At 53.8% G+C, this 22,120-nt stretch overlaps 2 protein-coding genes across 3 annotated transcripts in view; one reads left to right on the forward strand and one right to left on the reverse strand.

The window, feature by feature from the left end:
• The first annotated feature begins 911 nt into the window (after window positions 1-911).
• On the forward strand, window positions 912-4,843 carry KCNS1 (potassium voltage-gated channel modifier subfamily S member 1). The gene is made up of 2 exons (XM_053926792.2): window positions 912-1,952; window positions 4,224-4,843. The coding sequence occupies exons 1-2, from the start codon at window positions 927-929 to the stop codon at window positions 4,704-4,706; spliced, it is 1,509 nt and encodes a 502-aa protein (XP_053782767.1). The 5' UTR covers window positions 912-926; the 3' UTR covers window positions 4,707-4,843.
• A 6,939-nt stretch (window positions 4,844-11,782) lies between these two features.
• The window catches only part of STK4 (serine/threonine kinase 4), an 87,923-nt gene continuing 77,585 nt past the window's right edge, over window positions 11,783-22,120 (reverse strand). For both annotated transcript variants that reach the window (XM_024559562.3, XM_045194657.3), the window contains exon 11: window positions 11,783-15,670. In XM_024559562.3, the coding sequence (XP_024415330.1) occupies window positions 15,512-15,670 (159 nt within the window). In that variant the 3' untranslated portion in view covers window positions 11,783-15,511. The remainder of the gene's footprint in view (window positions 15,671-22,120) is intronic.

Below are 22,120 nucleotides of genomic sequence, written 5' to 3' on the forward strand. Positions count from 1 at the left end.
CCCCAGGAGACAGGGAAACAGGTGGACGATTTACTAAACCGCTTCTGAGTGCCAGGCCCGATAAAGACAGTAGTTCATCTAACCTTTTTCCTCACAGTGGGAGGTGGGTATTTTTATCTCCACTTGACAGAAGCTTAGGGAGGTGACGTGACTTGCCTCCGGTCACCCAAGAAAGCCAAAGTTCAAACCGACAGATGCTTTAAATAGTGTAAGCCAATGGCTGTCACACTCGACTGTGAGTCAGAATCACCCTCGGAGCTTGTTAATAGACAGCTGCTGGTCCCCAGCCCCAGAGATTCTGATTCAGCGAGTCTAGAGCAGGCTGAGAATTTGCATTTTGACAAATTTCCAGGTGATTTCCCGGTGACGCTGGCGCTGCTGGCGCAGGGAACACTCTTTGAGAACAGCAGGGCCCTGGGTGGTCGGCATTCACTACCCCCATTTCGCTGAGGAGGAAACCGAGGTTCAGAGTGCTCGTGTCCAAGACCCCACAGTAGACCTCTGGGGTTCAAAAATCCAGGTTTGTCTGGGAAAGGGGCACGTCCCAGATGAGCGCCTCTCCCCCACCCCCCCACCCCCAGTCAGGCGCCAGAACTTCCTGCCGTTCAACCGCCTTCATGGTCCTGCAAGGCAGAGCGCTAGAGCCCTGCGTTTGTTTCTGCCAATGAAACGAGGGTGGGAAAGCTCAGTGATCTAACCAAAGCCCCGCCGGGGAGGGAGGGCTGGTCAAATCCAAAGCTGGCTCGTCAGTCCTAGGGGCACCTGACACTTCCTGCGCGCCTGCTGCACACCAGGTGCTCACACTGAGCGTCTCACACCCCTGCCTGGTGCATGGGGCAGGGGATTTGGTGATCTTTTCGGAAGGGAGGTCCTGGGACCCCCCTCAGCGGGCTCCTCCCGTGTCCTTAGGCGGGCGCGCGGCAACCATGGTGAGCGAGTCCCCAGGGCGCGGTGCCAGGGTCCCCTGGCGGCGAAGCGACGAGGCTCTGCGCGTGAACGTGGGCGGCGTGCGACGGCGGCTGAGCGCGCGCGCCCTGGCGCGCTTCCCGGGCACGCGGTTGGGCCGCCTGCAGGCCGCGGCGTCGGAGGAGCAGGCGCGGCGCTTGTGCGATGACTACGACGCGGCGGCGCGGGAGTTCTACTTCGACCGGCACCCGGGCTTTTTCCTGGGACTGCTGCACTTTTACCGTACCGGCCACCTGCACGTGCTCGACGAGCTGTGCGTCTTCGCCTTCGGCCAAGAGGCCGAGTACTGGGGCTTGGGAGAGAGCGCGCTGGCCACGTGCTGCCGCGCGCGCTACCTGGAGCGGCGTGTGGCGCGGCCGCGCGCCTGGGACGAGGATAGCGACGCGCCGAGCAGCGTGGACCCGAGCCCCGGCGAGATCTCCGACGTGCAGCGCGAGCTGGCGCGCTATGGCGCGGCGCGTTGCGGCCGCCTGCGCCGCCGTCTCTGGCTCACCATGGAGAATCCCGGCTACTCGCTGCCCAGCAAGCTATTCAGCTGCGTCTCCATCGGCGTGGTGCTAGCCTCTATCGCCGCCATGTGCATCCACAGCCTGCCGGAGTATCAGGCCCGCGAGGCGGCAGCCGCCGTAGCTGCGGTGGCCGCGGGTCGAAACCCAGAAGAGGTTCGCGACGACCCGGTACTGAGGCGCCTCGAGTACTTCTGCATCGCCTGGTTCAGCTTCGAGGTGTCGTCGCGCCTCCTGCTGGCGCCCAGCACGCGTAACTTCTTCTGCCACCCGCTTAACCTCATCGACATTGTGTCTGTGCTGCCGTTCTATCTCACGCTGGTGGCTGGTGCTGCGCTCGGCCACCAGGGAGGTGCGGGCGGCGAGGACCTCGGCGACCTGGGCAAGGTGGTGCAGGTGTTCCGCCTCATGCGCATCTTCCGAGTGCTCAAGTTGGCGCGCCACTCCACGGGGCTGCGCTCTCTGGGCGCCACGCTCAAGGTAGGGCTTCCGAGGCCGGGCTGGGGCTCAAGGGGGAGGCAGGTTTGCAGGTGAACCTAAAAGCCTGCTGCGTCCAGGCGCACAGTGAAACTGAAACGACATCCTTTGTACCAGACACAGGGCTAGGTAACAGGTGTCCGTTTTACGTCCAGTGTGCCCTTCCCAACAGCCCAGTAAGGGAGAGCTTCCGGTCATCTCTATGTCCCAGGGGAGAACACTGAGGCAGAGCTTTGCTGGCCTTCCTTTTCAAAAAAATAAGGAAAAAAGAAAAAGACAAAGGTCATCTTTAATGTATCTGTCAAATATCAAATAATACATTTCACCAAAATATGTATTATATTTGCAAAGCACGACGCTCCGTGGCTTCCCCACTAAGCCTTTCTTCTGACGTTATCAGGGGCACCGATATCATAGGGCACACGTAATAGGTCAGGTCTAGTAATAGCCCCGGAGCTAATACTTACCGCGTGCTAATTCTGTGCCATTTCCACAGCCATTATCGATTTCATCGTCAGGATAACTTCCTCAGGAAGATGCTGTTATTTATTCCGTTTCTGTAGATGAAGAACCCGAGGTTGGCTTTTTAAAGTCTGGTTGCAATTTACTGAGCGCTCTCCTTGAGCCAGGCCCCGCACTGGGGGTGAATCACTGCCCTGGGGAGCTCACTCTCCAGTGGGTGAAATTAGCCTGCTGTGGGGCGGAGGGCATGTGAACATTTTGGACAAAGGCGGGAAGAGGGAACAGGATGAATGATGGGAGGGGGCATGGACGAAGGGGTGCCAGTCGATGAGGTTGAAGAGGTGGGTGGGACAGGGTATGGAAGGGCCATGAACTCTTGGCCCAGATTTTGGACTTTATCCCAAGGGAAATGGGGTTTAAGCAGAGGCAAATATTGTTATTGTGACTTTGCAGACGTGGAAACTGAGGCTCCAAGAGGTGACAGGACTTGTCAGAGGTTCCTCCGTGAGTCAGGGGCAGAGCCTGGAGAAGGACCTAGCTGTGCCTGACTTCGGCACCTCATGGTCTTTCTCCTAAAGCCCCGTGCAACTGTGCTGGGGATCCCTAGAAGGTGCTGATAGAGTTCTTCCACCCGTAAGCCACGTAAAATCTTGTGTGTGCCCTTACGGCAGGGCAGCCAGGACGCCGGGTACAGGCAGGGTGACCCAGGCAGATGCTGGGGCATTGGGCAGGTACAGAGAATTCCACTGGCCAAACATCTCGAACTCAGCGCCTCTCCAGGGATGATCCCTCCGTCTCGGAACTCGGCCTTGCCTCCACCGTGCAGGGCCCAGCGCTGCCAGCTCTTTCTACAAGGAGGGAGAAGAGTATTGATGGAGGTTTCTGGGGCCCAGGTGTAAGACTCCAGGTGAGAGCTGTGCTACTCAAAGTGAAGCCCCCGACCACTAGCAGCTTTCTCCGTAGCTGGAAGCTTGCTAGAATTGCAGAATCCCTGGCCCTATGCCAGAGCTCCTCAATTGAGTTCTGCCTTTTAAACAAGGTCTCTACAGGATTCCTCTGCAGATTACAGTTTGGGAGTCTCAGCTCTCGAAGAGGAGTTCTCAGCCTCTGTTAACATTTGGGGCCAGATCACACTTTGTTGTGGGGGTTGGCCTGTGTGTTGTAGGATGCTGCGAAGCATCCTTGGCCTGTGACCCACTAGATGGCTGGTAGCCCACCTCTCCCAGCTGATACTGCCAGATGCCCCCTTGCCCGGGGCGGGGGGAGGGGACAGAATTGTCCTGTTTGAGAACACTGCCGCCCTAGGGCTTGGCCTCAGGGGCAGAGCAAATACACACACCCAGCAGCAAGTGCATTCGGTGAGTGGTCTAGGGAACATGCATATCCTCCCAGCTTCCTTGGGAGGCAGAAAATATTTTTGTCCTCATCAGAAATGTGATGAACCAGTCAAAAGAACACGAAACCAAGGGTTTGCATTGTGGAGTATAAACTGTGGCTCTCCTCATTCTGCAACAGTGCAAAAAATCACGAGCTTTTCATTAACTGGCTGGTGCCACTGGCCACCCACATTAGAAGAAGCGAATGTGACTTAGCAGGCACCTTGGACCCTGGAAATCAGGCCTGTGTTCAGTCCCAGGGAGTCTGGCTGCTTCTTGTAGTTGAAATACCTTAGTTTGGAGTCAGGGGAGCTGGGTCCTGGCACCACCTCTCCTTTGCCCTATGACTTCGGACCTGTCCCTTCTACTCTGTGGGCCTCAGTTTCCCCACATGCCCAAAGCCAGCTCTGACTCATCTTCCTCCATTCTCTTCCAGCACAGCTACCGCGAGGTGGGCATCTTACTGCTGTATCTGGCCGTGGGGGTGTCAGTGTTCTCCGGCGTGGCCTACACCGCCGAGAAGGAGGAGGACTCGGGCTTTGACACCATCCCCGCCTGCTGGTGGTGGGGCACAGTGAGCATGACCACTGTGGGCTACGGGGACGTGGTGCCGGTGACGGTGGCTGGCAAGCTGGCAGCCTCGGGCTGCATCCTGGGGGGCATCCTGGTGGTAGCGCTCCCCATCACCATCATCTTCAACAAGTTCTCTCACTTCTACCGGCGCCAGAAGGCTCTGGAAGCTGCCGTGCGCAACAGCGGCCACCAGGAGTTTGAAGACTTGCTCAGCAGCATTGATGGGGTGTCAGAGGGGTCTCTGGAGACATCCCACGAGACCTCCCGCGAGACCTCCCAGGAGGGAAGGTCTACAGACCTGGAGGCCCAGGTCCCCAGTGGGCCTCCAAACTCTCAGATTTATTAAAACCAGGGCTTCACATCCCCTTCCCACACCTCTGCAGCCAGCTACAACAGAGTAGAGAGTCATCCCCTGCTGAAGTTCTTCGTGGTAGCATGCCCGCTCAGGATCACTCACCCTGGCCTGAGAGGTGACACCCCAGAGGCTGGGTCCCTTCCCCCAAAGGCTCAGGGCAGGATGGTGTCACCCTAGATTCTGTGAGCCTGGAGAGCGACCCAGAAACCTTTATAAACAAACCTCCAAGCCACCCGGGAAGCAGCAGGAGCCACAGGGAGAAAGTCAGAAGGGTGCTAACTATTCCTGAACACCTGCTATGTATTAGCCAGGTCACATTTGGCCCTATATTGGAGGACGAGAATTTTCTCCATTTAACAGATGAGGAAACCGAGGCTCAGGGAGGTGCGACGAATTGCCCAAATGTTACACAACTAGTAGTAGAGTCAAGTTTGGAATCCATGCTTTTTTGCTGAAACAATGTTTCTTCCACCCTCTGTCTTCTGCCCTCGTGCAGTTTGCATGGAATTTTAGTGGGTTCATGGATCCCCAGAGCTGATCCCCAGAGTTAGAGCCCTCTGTCGGAGCTAGGGAAGGGACCAGACAGGACTCAAGATGTAGGAGCCCTGGACCTCAGCTGCGGTCCTTTCCAGGAGCTTCCACAGGAGTCAGCTCTCTAAGATGAGGGCTGGGGGGAAGAGGGAGCCGCCTCCTTGGCTGATGTGCAAGATTTGCGCAGCACTAGCTGAAGCTTCCTCCCCGGGCTGGCCCGAAGCCTGAAGCCCAGACCCAGCTATGCTAGAACTTGACGTGTGAGGTGGGCAAGTCCCTGCCCCACATCCAGGTTTCAGCCCACCTGTCAGATGGTCACCGTCTGGGCGCCGAGGGAGATGGAAGCCCAATGGGACAGGGGAGGCACTGATTCTAAGCCAGCTTGGCTCAGAAGTGTTGGTGGCAAGGATCTGCCAGGTGTGGACACCTATCCCCCCCACCCCCACCCCAACCGTGGCAGTTCCCTTCTGCCCATCCTGCAGACCTCCAGCTGTACCTTCAGTTACCACCCAGGCAAATGCTTGAGGCTCCTGTCCCTCACCCTTGCTGGGGCGTATCTCATATACTTGCCTGCTGAATCCTCTCTACTTGAAGAAAAAGTTGGGAGGCAAAGGGTTCCCGTAGCCCTTTCACGCTGTCACCAGAACATCCATCACTACACTCTCATTGCCTGGCCGTGGCTCTGTCTGCCCCACACCACTGAGCTTCCAGACGGACAGTGTCCGGCTGAACCCAGACTTGGTGCGGGGTAGGCAGTTAGCACGTGCTGAGTGGGCCAAGCAATTCGTACAGCTTCTGTGTGCTGCGCACTGTGGGGAGAGGGGAGAAGGAGCCAGGGGGGGGGCCTTGCCCACAAGAGGATGTAGACCCGACTGAAAAGGAGGTCCTTTCAGTTCTGCCCCCCTCTTCCTCCTTGCTCTTTTGAGGCTTTTACAATGATTTCCTTGTAGATTCTTCACTCATTCATTCAACAAATAGCCACTGGCAAAGTCATAAGCTGGGCCTTCACGTGTGGCCTGCAGACAGGTTTTATTGAGCCGACCAGTATTTTCAGTTTATTTAAAAATGCGAATGCCTTTGGGTGAGGCGTGCACTCTCCGGTTCCCCACCGCGCTCCCGGCGCCCCCCCAGCCCCCCACCCACCCCACACACAGTCGCTCCTGTGTTAGCCCTGCCGCTGAGGTTTACTTTACCCACCTGGCCTGTGATTTATTGACATCTTACTGGATTCAAGAGATGGAATGCCAAGCAAAATATATATCCGTGTCTTGAAGCTTACAGACTGCGGGGGGGGGGGGGGGGGCCACGGGCGCAGGGGCAGGTTTTAATCCACTAAGCACATAAATATGCAACAGTAAGCTCTACTAAATACAAGAAGTGCAAGGGTGTGTGATGTAGCAGGGACCATTGACCGAGAAGTTCAGAGAAGACTCCTGAGCAAGGGCCGGTTTAACCCGCCATCATTTCATCAACAGTGATTGGCGGCTCTGGGAAAGCAGTGCGTTCCAAGCAGAGCGAACAGCACTTGCGAAGGCCGCCTGTCATGCACGGGGCCTGGCACGTAGGCCTCCAGATGTACGTAGATGTACGTAGGCCTCCAGACGTAGAAGGACTCCACCCTCCAGATCGGAGCAGAGCCTGGAGCTAAGCCCAGGTGCCGCTCTTGAAGGTCCACACACACACCCTAGCCCTCCCGCACACTCACCTTCTAACGTCCAAGCCCAGATCTGACCGGGGCGGGGGCACCGAGACCAGGAGGGCTGCATGCACCACCCTTGTGGTCTCGCTGGACATACCAAGGAGCCAGTAAGCTTCCAGGCTTCCTGACCCCACGGGCAAGCCCCTAACGCTGGCGTGGGGGAAGCTCAGGGGAGAATCATCTGGGCCGAGCCTATCCCGAGGTTGTGTGTGGTCCTCCTGGAAGAAAAGCAGCAACTCCCTCCCTTGCCCGTGTGTCAGTGAAAACTGTCATGCAAATAAAGAGGCTGGGGATGGGTCCCTGGGGACCTGTTTCCATCTGTACGCAGCTGGCTGCCCGACGTGTTTTCTGGGTGACTGGGGAGGGTGGGGTGACACGTGGAGTGACTCACGGTCCCCTTTCTCTGCAATCTTAGATTTGGCTCAGGCTGCACATGACAGGAATCCAGCTGGGAGTGACGTGGTCAGAAATGGTAATTCATTAGCCTCAGTCACTGAGGTGACAACAGTTACAGCTAGGGGTCTTTGGCCACACGCAACAGAAACCTTAAAGAAAAAATGGATTTATTGGAAGGTGTATTAGTTTCCTGTGGCTGCCATAACAAATGACCACCAGTTTGATAGCTTAAAACAACAGAATTATTCTCTCACCATTGTGGAGGCCAGAAATCCAAAATCAGGGTGTGTCTGGGGCACACTGTCTCTGGAGGCTCTTGGGGAGAATTCTCCCCTCGCCTCTTCTAGCTTCTGGTGGCTGCCGGCGTGGCTTGGCTTGTGGCTGCATCACTCCTAACGCAGCCTCTGCCATCCCAGCACCGTATCCTCTGCGTCCCATCTCCCGATGCCCCCCTCTCTCACAAGGAGACCTGTGATGGTATTTAAGTCCCACTTGGATGAGCCAAGATGATCTCATCTCGAGATCCTTAACCACATCTGCCCAAAGACCTTTTTCCCAAATAAGGAAACGTACACGGGTTCCAGAGATTAGGATGTGGACGTATCTTGGGGACCACCAGTCGGCCCACTGCAGAAGAGTGTCGAGGTTCATGCAGGCAAAGGCAAAGCCAACTGTCTGGGCCCTGGGAGATAAGGGGATGAGGAGAGCTCTATGGGCCACACTGTGGGACCCAGGAACCCTCGGTGTAGGACACTGCCGTCCAAAGGACCCTCCTCCGATCACCTTCCTTCCCTGGGTCATTCTGCTCACGGTCCGGATCCCAGGAGACGGGTTGGTTTGCCCAGCTTGTGTCACATCCTGTCCCTTGGTGGGGATGGGGGCAGGGCCCCTGGATTAACATCTACAACAGATCACGTGGGATGGAAGGAAGGTCGTCATCCAAAGAAAAGGCCATGTGACATCACCAAAACAAAGGGGAGAGAAGTTAACAGGCAAAGACAGGAGACTTCCACTCCATTCCAGCTCTTGGCTGCCCAGCACACCGTGGTGCACACAGTTTTATAAGTGTTCCCGACGTGAGGAAATGATCGTGTGATTTCATCAGTGTAGAAGACCAGTCTGCTGTCCTGTGGTGCGTCCGGGAATCAGAGTCTTCCTGATACAGAGCAGGAAGAGCGCTGAGGTTTCCCTGAGTGGACAGTAAAGGAAAACTCTTCTTCTCTCCAGCAAAATGCTTCCTCCAGTGGTCTGTTTCTTGGAATAGACAATGAGACCAGTAGATGCCTCTTAGCTCCAGGCACTGTAAGAAAAGCGCACAGCTAGTACAGCGGCTACAACAGGAATTGCCCTTTGATTAGAATAACCTCCTCTCAAGACCCATCCGATCGTTCTGGCACCAGCCAAACAGGGAAGCTAATGGTGCTTTCACGGCAGCCGTGGCTCTGCAGGGTCTCCGGTGGAGGTGCTGGTCTCTGCAGCCTCTCCAAAGACGTGGTACCGGTGCTCCGTTTTCTGTTCTGGAACAGTTGCTCAACTGGATTCTATTGGCCTTTTATATTATAATGGCCTCCATGAATCGGGGAGCCACCTGGGGATCTTTCCAAACTCTCGCTCAGAAACTGGAGAGAGAGGACAGCTCTGGGACCCCACAGAACTCCAGTGACATGGGAAGAGGTCAAAACACCATTTTTCACATGATCGGTGGACCTACTGTGTCCTCTTGGACACACGAAATTGGAATCAGCTCCAAGGGTACATCCAAGTGTCCCTGAGATTGGAGTATTTACCTTTCTTTAGCACCCAGTTGCCCCGGTCCGTGGCCACGGGTCCTCTTGGAGAAGGTGGGAAATACTCACATTACGTGCGTGTAGCAGCAGTACAGCAGCTGTCCTTCCTCAAGGGCAAGCAGCATATGTTTCCTCCAAAGGGCTTTAGCTCCATAACCGAACTCAAGGCCAGGTGTTGGGTGATGCTCTGCACCTGTCATGGTGGCTTAGGTCAGGACTTTTGTTTGTTTGTTTGCTTTAGAGAATGTTTTTGGTTTTTGTTTTGCTTTGTTTGGTTTCTTATGTTTTGCTGGTTATACAAATTATGTAAGACTTGAGTGGTTACTTCCAATTAAACTTTTCAGGGTCCCCTAGTCTGAGGTCTTGCCTCACACAGAGCCTGCTGGATACTACAATGGCCATTCCCACTTAAGTTCTGAGGGTCAGATGCCAACCAACACCTGGCCTCCCACACCTCTGCCTTCTTCCTCTCCCTGGATATCAGGGAGCCCCTCCACCCAGCACTCTCGGCCTTGACTTCCCTCAAAGCCAGGGTCAAGTGTTCTGAGGTCACTGAGGCCACAGTTAGAGGTATTTGTGGGAAAGAGGCACCAAACAGATCCAGTCCAGCGTCCCTGTCTGCAGAAATCTTTGGATCCTGTCCCCTGTGATGCCAAGGGATTTGGGGCCTTTTAATTCCATTTCATGTGGGCCAGCCTTTGGTCCAAGTTTGCACTGGCCAGCCCATCAGTTGTGAGAGGCCGGCCAGCTCCTGGAGTGAGCAGGGGGAATGCAGAACCCCCGGTACCTGCATGTATACAAGGTCGGCCTGGTCCAACATTACACATCCCCCTTCCTTCTTCACGCACCACGAAAACCCACTCCCATGAATACTCCCTACATTTCCGATGGGATCAGTGAACAAGTTTCTGCACTTCTGTGTGGTTCCAGGATTCTTTCCTGCTCACTGGGAGTCTATGCTTCTCCCTCTAGGCCGAAACTGATCCCCACCTTCCAGCTGAGCAGCCACGAGGGGAGGGGCAGGCAGGCTCTCAGGAGCTTTCCCAAAGTAAGGAAGGGCGGGGCTCTTCCACCCCGTGGTCTGGATCGCCTTGGAGTTTTCCCATGTATTCTTACATAGCCAGCCCTCCTGTCCTCATCCCAAGTCCTCTTCCTGCAAATGCCCGACTTCATCAAAGTGCAGCGGGGCTGTGGACACAGCCACCTGCACCATCAACTGCCAGCTTTGGCTTGGGGATCTCCGCCCCACTGCCGAGTCGTGAGAGTCTTCCACCTCGGTCATGGAAGTGTCCCCCGTTGCGTTCTGCGCCCGAATCATCTTGGGCTGGCTTTGTTGCCTTTCCCTTGACATTATTCTGTGCGGTTAGAAAGGAAGCATTCTATCCACAGCCTGGGCATGCCTCAGCTCCTTAAAACTGGACAGTGACAGGAGCTACCCCTTCTCGGAGGGCCACCTCCTGGGTGGGCAGGCAAAGCAGCCTCTGACCGCCGGGTGCCCCAGGCCGGGGCACGAGCAGCGAGCTCGTTGTGTCTTGCCTCGTGACAGCTCCGTCGTTTTTAATACCCGCGTTTCCTGGAGGACACGTTGCCTGTTCCAATTTCTCTATCAGTCAGGAGCCTTTAGTTGCTGGCAACAGCATCCAACTCTGGAAAACTTGCGCACTGGGCAGCTCTGGCTGGGGTCAAAGTAAACTAAACTAGGCTCTGCGGGAGATGGGAATGAGGGAGACACAAGGGCCCACGAATCACCTCTTCAGGCACTGTGATGAGCGCACCTCAGTGACAACTGCCTCCACTTTATGTATCAAGTGAGAAAGTCCCTGAGGACTGAGCCTAACTGGGCCGGTCTGGGTCTCGTGCCCATCACATGGCTGGGGGAAGGACGGAGGGACTGTCACAGCCTCGCCAGGACACACACAGCGGAGGCGTAGATCCCTGAAGAAAAAGTGCAGCAGGTCCTCGAATAACACTGTTTCATTCAACGTGGCCTCATTGTAACTTGATGAGATGCCAGAGGAACACAACTCTACATCTGTTGGCCTACGGTACACTGGTTTAGTTCCCTATCATTTCACTTAAAGTCACAGAACCCAGAACCATTGACGTTAGGTGAGGGCTTACTTTGTGGTTAGATGTGAGGTTTGGTTGAACATCAGGTGTTCATAAACTTCCTTTTCTCACGCCAGACTATCTGAATAGGCTGATCTCTCTGCCCAGGGTGTCTTCTCTCCATCACTTCCCACCCTTTCTCCACCTGGCCCCTCGTCCTCATTGGTGAGTTCAGGACGTATTCCCTGCTCCAGAAAGCTCCTCGGACACCCCGGCAGAACTGACCGTCCCTGCTCCCCAGTGTCCACAGGCTGTGTGCTTCCTCCCACCGCGGTCGCTGTCTCCAAGGTTGCCCATGTGTGTGTGTGTGATGGACTCCCCAGCTGCTCTGCAAGAAGTGCGGCTGGTTCATCTTCATACCCGGGACAACTAACTCGGAACCTGGCGCACAGCAGGTGCCCACCGAAAGTTTCCTCCCTGACCTACTGCCTCCCGCCTGGCCTTGGATTCCAGAATAAACTCAACACAAAGTCACTGTCAGGGTGAAGGTCCCCAACACCATTATTTAGGCTACAGATGGAGGGTCTCCTTTTCAAAAAGAAGAGTCTGTGGCCTGAAGGACAGTTTATTTAAAACAAAGGTGACAAGGCATAGGAAGGAAGGAGGAAAAACAATTCCAACATAAAGGCACCTAGGAAGCATTTCAAATTAAAAAAAAAAAAAGGGCAATGAAGGAAGCCATGTCTCATCCATATACAAACTGCTGACTTCAGCGACTATTTACATCCAAATCCTATAAAACAGCATTTCAAGTCAGCACGCAAGCCAGTGTTATTAGTTTTTGTTACAAAAAGGTAAAGCTACAAAATTCACATTTTGAAGTTGTACATCTGCAACAGCATTTTTTTTTCCCAAGTTGGTCTCAGTGCAAGCTGGTGGAAGAAATTTTTTCCCCCCCAAACACAAGTAAGAACATGGGTCCAAAGGCGACGAACCCGATCCTGGTGAGAACAGACACGGTGCCCAAGGCAGGCAGTGGCGGGGCCTGCGGGGCGGCGGGAGCAGCTTCCCGCTGAAGGAGGAGCCGCGATCTTTAGAGGCAACGTGGTAGGCTGGAGAGGGCACTGGAGTCAGAGTGAGAACTGAATTTGGGTCCTGGCTCTGCCGTATTCTAGCTCCGTCACCTTGAGCAACGGACTTGAGCTCCCCGAGCCTCAGTTTCCTTTTCTGTAAAAGAGGACAAGGATACCCCTATTTCCCAGAGCTATTACGTTTTAAGATATAGGACAATTCAGATGATCTGTTTCTTCTTGAGTTTAGTACTTTGTATCTTTCAATTACTTTGCCCATTTCATTTACATTGTTGAATTTATTAGCATGAAGTTGTTCATGACACAAACCTTTTAATATCTATAGGATCTATAAGGACCTCTCTCGTTCCTGATACTTGTAAGAGCTATTCAGTTTTAAATGCTAGGTGCTAAATAAATGTTACCTGGATCAGAGCACATAGTCTCAAGAAGTGAAGGCTGTTATTTCTTAAGTTGCTTCAGAGCAGAGTTGGTCTGCCTATCTACCTGGCCAGCCAAACATTCATCCATCAAACCAATGGTTGGGAAAAGGGACAATGGAAAAGGGAAAATAAAAATATACTTTAAAATTATGGATGAGGAAACCATGAACATATTCTTAGAGAATTCAACATTTTTTAAAGACACAATTAGCTGTGGGTCATTGCTTCTTAGAAGGAGAGGACGAATAAGGGGCTGGGAGTTCCCGGGAAGCTTGGGTCACAAATGCTCAAGCAGTGACCGACAGGGCTCAGTGACAGCCAACTGCTCTGCCTTGAATTTAGTGTTCAAGGAAGAACACAGCCAGGGGTTGCCCCTCTGCCTTCCTGTCAGTAGGAAATAAACACACCTTGCCAGGAAGTTGAACTGATCCAAAAGAACTTGACCTTGTCCCGCTAGACTGGAGAGCAACGTGCTCTGCTGGGCTGGTATGTTGGGTGTGCACATGCCCGAAACGAAATAAACTCCAGATCAAGATTCCAGAATATTTATGGGGGGAAATGGAAACCTTCTTTCATTTAATCTAGCTTAGGATGGGAGAAAATGCCTTCCTGTCTGGCCAAGTGCGAAGTCCTTTTTCGAAAGGAGAGAGACCGAGGCGGGGGGAGCCTGCTCCATGATTCGGTTTTTCAAACTCGAGTGGCTGCCACACTTGACTACTAATTCAGCTGTTTCCCTACTTGAAAATGCCCGTGACGAGTTATTTAGCCTGTGCGAGAAAAGGTGGGCACTTCATTTTAAAAAGCCTTTCCCCTGTAAATACTGGTCCTATGGAGCGATGCTATGGGTCCTTATTCTACCACTTACTAGCCGTGCTGCTTGGGAAAGAATATTCCCCTCTCTGAGCCTGTTTCTTCATCTAAGGAATGGGGACAAAGCACTTAATGTGCAGAGATACGGTGAGGTTGGGAGCGGACAGCAAGCGTCTCCCTCGCTCTGTGCCTGGCGGTGAGCAAGCTGCCATTCACTACTCCAGTGGGGACCTCCAACTGCCACAGAGCTGCCACGCCCTGCGGACCAACAACTGCCTCTTGCATTTTTTAAAGCTTGCTTTAATCGCAGAGAATAGAATCTAGCCACCGAAGAACTTTCCCTGACTTTCCACTGATTCCCCGGTTTGGGAAGCAGAAGCAACTATGGAGTCGAATGGCAGCATCCTTAGGTGCAACCCAGTCACAGCCCCCTATGTGAAAGGAAGAGGTATTTGAAAACAAACACACATTTGCCTTTCTCAACTGTCTCCTCTTTGCTGTGTGTCTAAATGACAGGTGGCCTGAGCTGAGCCAATGCTGCAGAAGGGCTCAGTGCTGTCTTTAGCGAACCCTCTCCTCTGCTTTTGGCCCTCAATCTGCCTGCATGAGACCTGGCTGCTACCCGGCACACGGTGCAGAGGCCACGGAATGGCTGACTTGGGATGACCTGGCTCCCCTGGGAATGTCTTCATAGCCTCACCCACTGAAGCAAAAAAGCAAGAGCCAGTTCCCGTCAGCAGGGTTCCCTGAACAACTGAACCCAAACTGACACAAGTTTCTACCCTCGGAGAAGGGGCTGCGTGGTCAGCGAACCAGGTGAGGAGCTTGAGGTCTAGTCCCAGTTCCTACATCACCTTGCTTTGTGACTTTGGCCCTGCCACTTGCCCATCCCCCAGCCTCTATCAGACCAGATGACGTCTCGGGTCCCTTCCAGCGCTGGCATTCCACGGGTCTGGGTTGAGGCTCCTGGAGAACAAATCTTAGTCTGACATTCACTATCCTTTCCAGACCCCTTAGCAGTAAAAATTAAAAAAAAAAGAGTCACATATTTAAATGCAGATCACAAAATCAATGCCCTCTACCCCTGTAAGGAATGTGGTGCAAAATTCCACGTGTGTGACCTTCACAGGAACAGCAAGAACCTGGAACACCCTTTCCCCTTTGAGGACTGAACACAGCCCCATGTTTGCTGAGGGTTCCCAGTAGGCCTGTCCCCTCACTGGGTGGGTCTCGTCCCCTCTAAGGCACTGGGCAGTATCTGTGCTGTGGCTTTGGGCAGTTGGGAGAGTGAAGGTGGATGAAAGGCGCTGAAACCACAAAGGCCAATTTGCAACGAGGGCGCCAGGCATCTCCTGGCACTCAAAACGTCAACGCAACCCCCGAGGCTTTGCCTTGGATGTCACCTACAGCTCCTGAAGCCGTGGGGAAAACCGGCCTGAGCCTCATTTTTAAATGCAGCCCTGCCAAAGGGTGAGGCTGGCTCCTGGGAGGCGGGCAACCCCAGGGGCCCCCGGTGTCCCTGCCCTTGTGTCCCACAGTACCGTAATCTTACAGAAAAGAGGCAAACCGTTGAAAACTGTACCTGTACAGAGATGCCGCCACGCTGAGTGGGGAATCTAGCGATAATTTATATATAGGCATATTTATAGTTTTCTAAAAAGTCTTCCAGAAAGAACAGTTGAAAGCTATTGGGAGAAGAAACACAACAGACAATGTAAAACTTTCCCAGCTATCACTCAACTAGGAGTCTCTGTTCCTGGGGTTTAAAACTCTGAGTTTAAAAGCGCCAATGTGAGTCCTGCGAAGTAATTCACCTGACCAGGTTAGACCCACACCCCAAGGCGGCCACTGGCCGGCGAGTCGGCCCTTCCCTCTGGCGCACGTTCCTGAGTTTGCAAAGGTGCCGTGGGGAAATGAGGGCGCAGAAGTGGTGGCCAGCAAGCTCGAGGGGTGACGATCCCACGCTCGCCAGAGGCCGTGCGGGAGTGGGGCCCTCCGGGCCTGGCTGTGCTCAGAAGTTCTGCTGCCGCCGCTTCTTGGCCTCGATGGCGTCCAGGATGGGCTGCCGCTTCGACTGGTACTTCTGCCGGATCTCTTCAATCTCCTGCTCCATCATGGGGTCGAGGGCCAAGAGCCTCTTCCGAAGGTCCTCCACCGTCCAGGTCTTAAGCTAGAAGAGAAGTGGAAAGTGTGGTCACAGCAGAGCCCAGATCAGTGGCCGAACAGCAGGGAAGCCGGCCATTCCAGGGGCCCCGGGGGAGGGAGAGGAGGAGGACGCCTGGTCATGGCAAGTCCGGGGTGGCACTGGTCAGGAAGTGACAGTTCATTCAAATGATGGCACACCACCAAGCTTTTCTGAGACAATTGATCTCTGTAAGAGGGTGGAGTTCTGACCTCTTTCTTTGATGGACAGGGCCTGGACCAGGAACTTTACAACTCACACTCTCATCTCCCCGCCCTTCTAACTCACTGGCAGGCATTAAAGGAACAGTGACTCGATGTGTGCAAAACATCGGCTGGCTCCTAGTGCTTGTCTGCCCGGGAGGGGGCATCTGGACAGTGCCTGCGCCGAGGAGGCCGGGTGCTGCCCACGAACCCAATGCTCTCCCCACCCTGCCTTCCCACACCCCCCGGTGTCTTGGTGCTGCCATACTAATCACCGTGATGTTTATTGGGAATACTCAGACACCAGGTCCAACTCTAAACACTTTCTATGGATTATCTACATAAGTGTTATAGGAATATAGACACAACCGGCGGGGGGGGGGGGGGGTTGGAGAAACCCTGAAACTTCTGAGTTTCCACCACCCATAGAAGGAAATAGGACACATAAATTAACAACAACGGCTAGCATGTATACGTACAGTGATTTCTGTGTGCCAGTCACAGAGTGCTTTACATACACTGACTCGTTCCTTGCAACAACCCTATGACTTAAGTATGTAACTTCCCCCGTGACAGATGAACAGGCCCACGAAGAGAGCGGGCACGAAGAGAGCGGGCACGAAGAGAGCGGGCACGAAGAGAGCGGGCACGAAGAGAGCGGGTGAGCACTCGCCACTCTCACAGCTGGCGGTGTCTCCCAGCTCGTCAGGGGCAGAGTCAAGATTCAAACCCAGAGTCCAAGCCCTTAACTAGCGTCGCGGAAGGAGCAGCTCACCTAAAGCGCAGGCTTTACAACAAACTCAGGGGCCGCAGAAAACATAGCTCTGCCCCCTGCAAGTGCCGCGACCCTCAGGCAGGTGGCCGACCCCCAGCTGTGTTATCAGAACTGAGTGAGATCAGCCTGTGGAGCTGTCAGCACAGGGCCTGGGGCACTGTGGCTAAAGATGGCACTGTGCAGGGCGACCCTCTCCCTTCGCTGCAGCCCAGGTGCGCACCGCGTTCTACCTGTGCTGCGGCTGCCAGGCAAGGGGCTCGGCTGCCATATATATGGAGTCTTCCCTGAATCCCAGCAAGGCCAGGCCTGGCTGGCAGGGTGGGAATGAACGCGACATTATCCGCAGCAGGTGGCGATCCATTCTGTGAGCTCACAACCCTCTCACAGGTCTCGGTTTCAGGAACTCAAAAGGCTCACTCAGTCTTAGCAGAGATTTATGGAATCGTCACCTCCCTCACGCCTTCCCGAGGCCCCAGCAGGGAAATGGAACAGGAAGGTGGGTGAAGGAGCCTCTTTCTGTCCCCCCTCGTTCAGAGGGTGGGTGTGAGCGAGTGTGGAGGGCTACGGTGGCCTCCCCAGAAACGGTTTAGTGACCCGTCGCCACAGGAATTTTCCTTGGCCCACTCCAGGGGGGCTGTCTGAGCAGTGTGGAACGCCTGACAGTTCAAGACCAAAGGTTCTTTGTGATGTGAGCAGGGAAAGACTCGAGAGCGTGGGCGCATGCGGGGAAGTAGGGCTGAGAAATGCACCTTCCTTTCCAGACGCGGTTTTACACCATTGAGAAGGCTGGTGTTCTTGGCCCAGGACACCCCAAAAAGTGGTGCTCGCCCAGTCTTTAGGTTTTTCAGTGCCTTCTCCAGAGACCACCCCAAACCTAATGCTGCACGTGATGTGAAGGACTTCACCCTCCGGATCGCGGATCCCGAACCTCTAGTGGCTGTGTCGCCTTGGCCCACCTCTTCGAGCCTCCGTTTCCCCCTCTGGAAAACAGACGATACCAGTCTCTCCATCCTGGGGCTGCTGTGAGGACTGGACGAGTGAAGGGTATGACGTCCTTAGCTCAGAACTTCACACGGTACCTCCGTGGCCGACGGTAAGGATTCCGTAAATGGCAGCAGTTATCACTGTTGCTATTAACGGTATTGTGAGTATTATATTATTGAAAAGTCTCTCTTCATCTCCCATTAAACAAGCTGTGCCTGTAACCTCTGATCTCAGCCAGAATCAAACAAAGGAAAAAGAAAATATTCTACATTATTTTGGGCTACAATATGCTACACTAAGGTTGGCACTTTCCCACATAGCCCATAAACTTATATATAGTTCAACAAAGTATTTTTCATCCATCCATCCATTTATCAGACATTCGCTGAACACCTACTATGGGCCAGGCACTGGCCAAGGCACACAGGGTCCCCAGAGGGACATTCCTGTGATGACAGACACTGACCGGGGAGATGACTGGAGCCCGGAACACTCACTCACATCCCACTCTCTAAAGGAAGGTAGGGTGTTTTTTTTTTCAGTGAAAAAAACAAACCGACCCAAAAACAAAAAATAAAAACAGTGCCCTTGTGAAGCTAACATTTAGTGCGGCAAGACAGACAAATAACACAGTCAATTCCTTTACATGAGAAGGTGATACATGCTTTGAAAAAATAAGAAACAACACAGTGAAGGAAGCAGCTGGGAACTGGGAGGGAGACTTGCTTTTTATCCATCGTTAGTATGAAGAGCCGACTGCCAAAGGAAGAAACGTGAGTTAGCAGAACTGCGCAGGCTTTCCAGCTTACTCTGCGCCTCAACGGCGAGCCCCTCCTCCATACACCCGTCTCCCGTTTACGAGGGGGCTGCCTACATGACCCCTAGGCCTTGTTGGACTCAGCATCTCTCGCAGTGTGCTCCATGGGTCGCCTGCACCAGAGTCACTCGGTGAAAACAGGCTTCTGAGCCCCCCGACCCAGAGCTACTTGATCAGACTCCCCGGGGGGTGAGACACAGCTGGGCTTAGCACTTTCCGTGCTAAGGAATCTACTCAAGGGTGTCTTATAAATCCTCAGCTTTGGTAAGCATGATTCTGCATCTTCCTTCCTGTCTTCCTGGTGCTGAAATTCTCACAAAGTAACTGGCCTGTCTCTGGTAAAAGCTTCCTCTAGGTTTCAGATTTCTATGCAGCTTTTTCTGCCCTTGATGCGAATACGGGACCACAACAAGCTCCCTTGCTCTATCTCAGCCACCTTCAGAACGAACTTGCCCAAAGGCCTTTGCGGCTTAAGTTACACCTGACCTATTAGAAACAGCCAGCCGGTCACTGCTAATGACTCAGTCACACCATCCAGATATGGATTTTTCTGAAAACAAGCTCAGAGAAAGGTTCTTTGGCGCCAAGTATAGCATTTCACCTTCCTGGCCGTGGGAGGCATAAATAAATGTCCAGGGGCTGTCTCGCAGTAAAACGACTGTGGTTCTACCGCTTTGCTACAGCCAGCACCCCGAAGGAGCAAATTCTCAGACCGGCCACGTAGGCAGCTTGAACTGTGGTCAGGAGTTAAAGGAAATGCCACCATTTAGCACGTCATCCCCTAGGATTTAAACATCCCCTCTGTACTGTGACTCTCACATTTATATCTCTAGACCAGAATTCTCCTCTGAACTCGACTCACATGTCCAGAGGATGGCTCAGTCCCGGATGGCCAGTCTGCCACTCTGATGTAAGTCTGCCACTTGGCACTTCTACAGCAAAGCTCTGGAGACCCGCCCCTTCCTCATCCCCCCCTCCCCCCTCCTCTTCCCTTCCTCCCCAGTCTTCCCATCTCAGGGCGCTCAGGTCATCTCCAAGTCTTCCCTTTCCCTCATGACCTGCCTGCCCAAGTCCACCTTCAACCCCATCTCTTAAATACGAGTGTAACCCACCTCCAGTGACCCCCCGCCCCCCGCCCGTTCAGGTCACTGCTCTCTCATAGCAACATAATTAAAAATAGAGAAATGGATTAATCACTTCACCCTTGTTTCCTACTACGCTTAGAATGAAACCCAACAGCTCACCACGGCTACGAAGGCCCACACCTCGGCCCCCCGGCCCCTCCAACTTCGTCACCTCCTGTTCTCTCCCTTCACTCAGACCCTCTCGCCACAGTTTATTTTAGGTCCTCAAGCAGGCCACGCTTTTTCTGACCGCAGGGGAAATGATCCTTCTCTTCTATGGCTCATCCCCCCTTCTTCCTTGTCCCTCAGATGTCCGATTCTCTGGCCACCTGATCTGGAAAGGCCCCTAGTTAATGTCCTTCATCCCAGTCACGGCCTTGTCATCGTCCTTACTTTCTTTTACTCATCTGTCTTCCCAGGATGAAAGCCCCACGGGGCAGTGACTTCGTCTTGTTCATTATGCTGAGTGCAGCCCTGGTGAAGGAGCGGAAAAGTGCCCTTCGTTCCCAGTCTGCAGTGCAGGTGACCATAGACACCACGGTGGCAGCTTCCCCTGAGCACCACCACGCGCCACCAGGCTCCGGGTGAGGGGCTGAGAGGACTCGCTGTGGAATGAGACGGGAGTTCCACCCTCAAGGAGCTTATATTCCTCCCGGTATCTGCTCACTTCATTAAAATGTCTGCTTGATACCAAGTGGTAAGAAGCAGGTCTCCAGTCTTGGCTTAGTCAGCAATAAAGGGCATGTCCAATTTAATTTTATTTTTCCTGATCAAAAGGAACTTCTACAAGAAGCACACTTTGGAAAGAAAGAGAATCAAAGGGATAAGACACGACCCTCCTGCACAAGACAAAATGAATGCCAAGCCCGACACTGGGGGTGGGCTGTGCTGAAGAGAGCAGACCGGCCAGGGATTTCCAGAGCTCCTCCCGGGACAGTCACAGAAGGATGGAGAAAGGAAAGTAAGGCTCGTCCTGGGTGTTTAGAATTCCCCGGGCATTCGGGAAACGGAGAGGGGCGGCTCTGAGCGTGGCGGAAAGCACTGGTGCGGTGAGGGCGCGGTCCCTCGCTGCTGTCTGGTGAGCACCCAGACCCCACTGCCCAATGCCTCTGACCCTGTCTGATGACGTCTGCCAGGTGCCTGGGCCAGTGCAGGCAGCGGCGTAGGTACGTGCAGGCGAAACTTCTCTTAAAGAGCGTGGTCTCTGGGAACGTGTTCCATCGGCAGGAGGCATTTTCTCAATCCGAAGGTCAGCCTCGCCAGTTCCAGCCGGGTACCCCGCTGTCTCACTGCCGATTCCACACGCAAACGTGGCAGACGTATGTTAATTACATGAGCGCATGCCGTGCGCTCAGCGCGGAGCTAAGCATTTTGTCTGCACGGTTTCATTTAACCCATCTGTAAGGGAGGTAGGTACCATTACTGTCCTCCTGCTACAGATGAGGCCAATGAGGGCAAGAGTGGGCAAGCAGTTCCCCCAAAGGGCAACAGCAAAGAAGAGGAAGAGACTGTAACCGCCACCGGGAGCGTTTCTGGAAACGGGCCATCAGTGACAAACGCGAGAGAACTGGAAGGATGATGAATTTAGCTGACACGAGTGCTGCCGCTCAGGCAAACTGTGTGGCCTGTCTGGGACTGACTGGGTCTCCCCGTCTGGGAGACAGGGATGAGTGGGGCTGCCCCACTCGCTGCGTTTCCTCCTGTGAAAATACCAGCTCCCAGTGCGTGTGCAGCACCGGAGCCGAGGTGCGGCGCCTCCACTCAGAGTTAATGAACATGATTCAATCTAATCGACCGACTTGACCGGCAGCTCCACTAGGCTGGGAACGCTGTTGGGCAACGTGAAAATAAAGGGCAGTATCTGCCGGAGAGGGAGGCAGGTTTAGGGTCGAGGGCAGTGCCTTTGAGTCGGATGGACCTGGGTTCCTTGGGAGCTCTGCCCTTGGTGGCTGGATGCCCTGGGGCAAGACACCCACTATGTGCCTCACTTTCCCCATCTTTCGGTGCAGGACAACAGCATCTATCCCGCAAGGGAAGCTGTGAGGCCTAGAGGTATGGGTGAAGTATATGACACAGTGTCTGGTGCACACCAGAAAGAAAGTGGGTAAGTGGGAGCTGCCTCCTTAAACCCTTTTCTGGAAAATGGAGGAAACTCATGAGTAACAGAAGTCGTAGCTGCCGTTGCTGTGCGAGCAGAGCTTGACGAGCTCCAAATACCAGGCAGGACACACGGCACACACACACACACACGGAGGCGTCTCCAGTGAGCGTGTGTGGGAAACCCCAGGTCAGGTGTGTCCGGCTTGCTTCCTCTGGGCCAGGCCATGGCAAGATCCCCAGATTCCAGCATTACTACGAATACAGAAAGCTGATGGGAACTGATTTCTTCTCACGCAGCTTTGCAACTGTGAAATTCTGAATTATACCATATCAATGTTGGTTGCTCAACTGGCCCAGGGAACAACTGACAAGATCCAGCTACATTTCATCACAAGCGATAATGCACAGAAATTACACTGACAATAGCCTATCATG

This window comes from Desmodus rotundus, chromosome 6 (genome assembly GCF_022682495.2).
Source record: "Desmodus rotundus isolate HL8 chromosome 6, HLdesRot8A.1, whole genome shotgun sequence".
Lineage (NCBI taxonomy): Eukaryota > Metazoa > Chordata > Mammalia > Chiroptera > Phyllostomidae > Desmodus > Desmodus rotundus.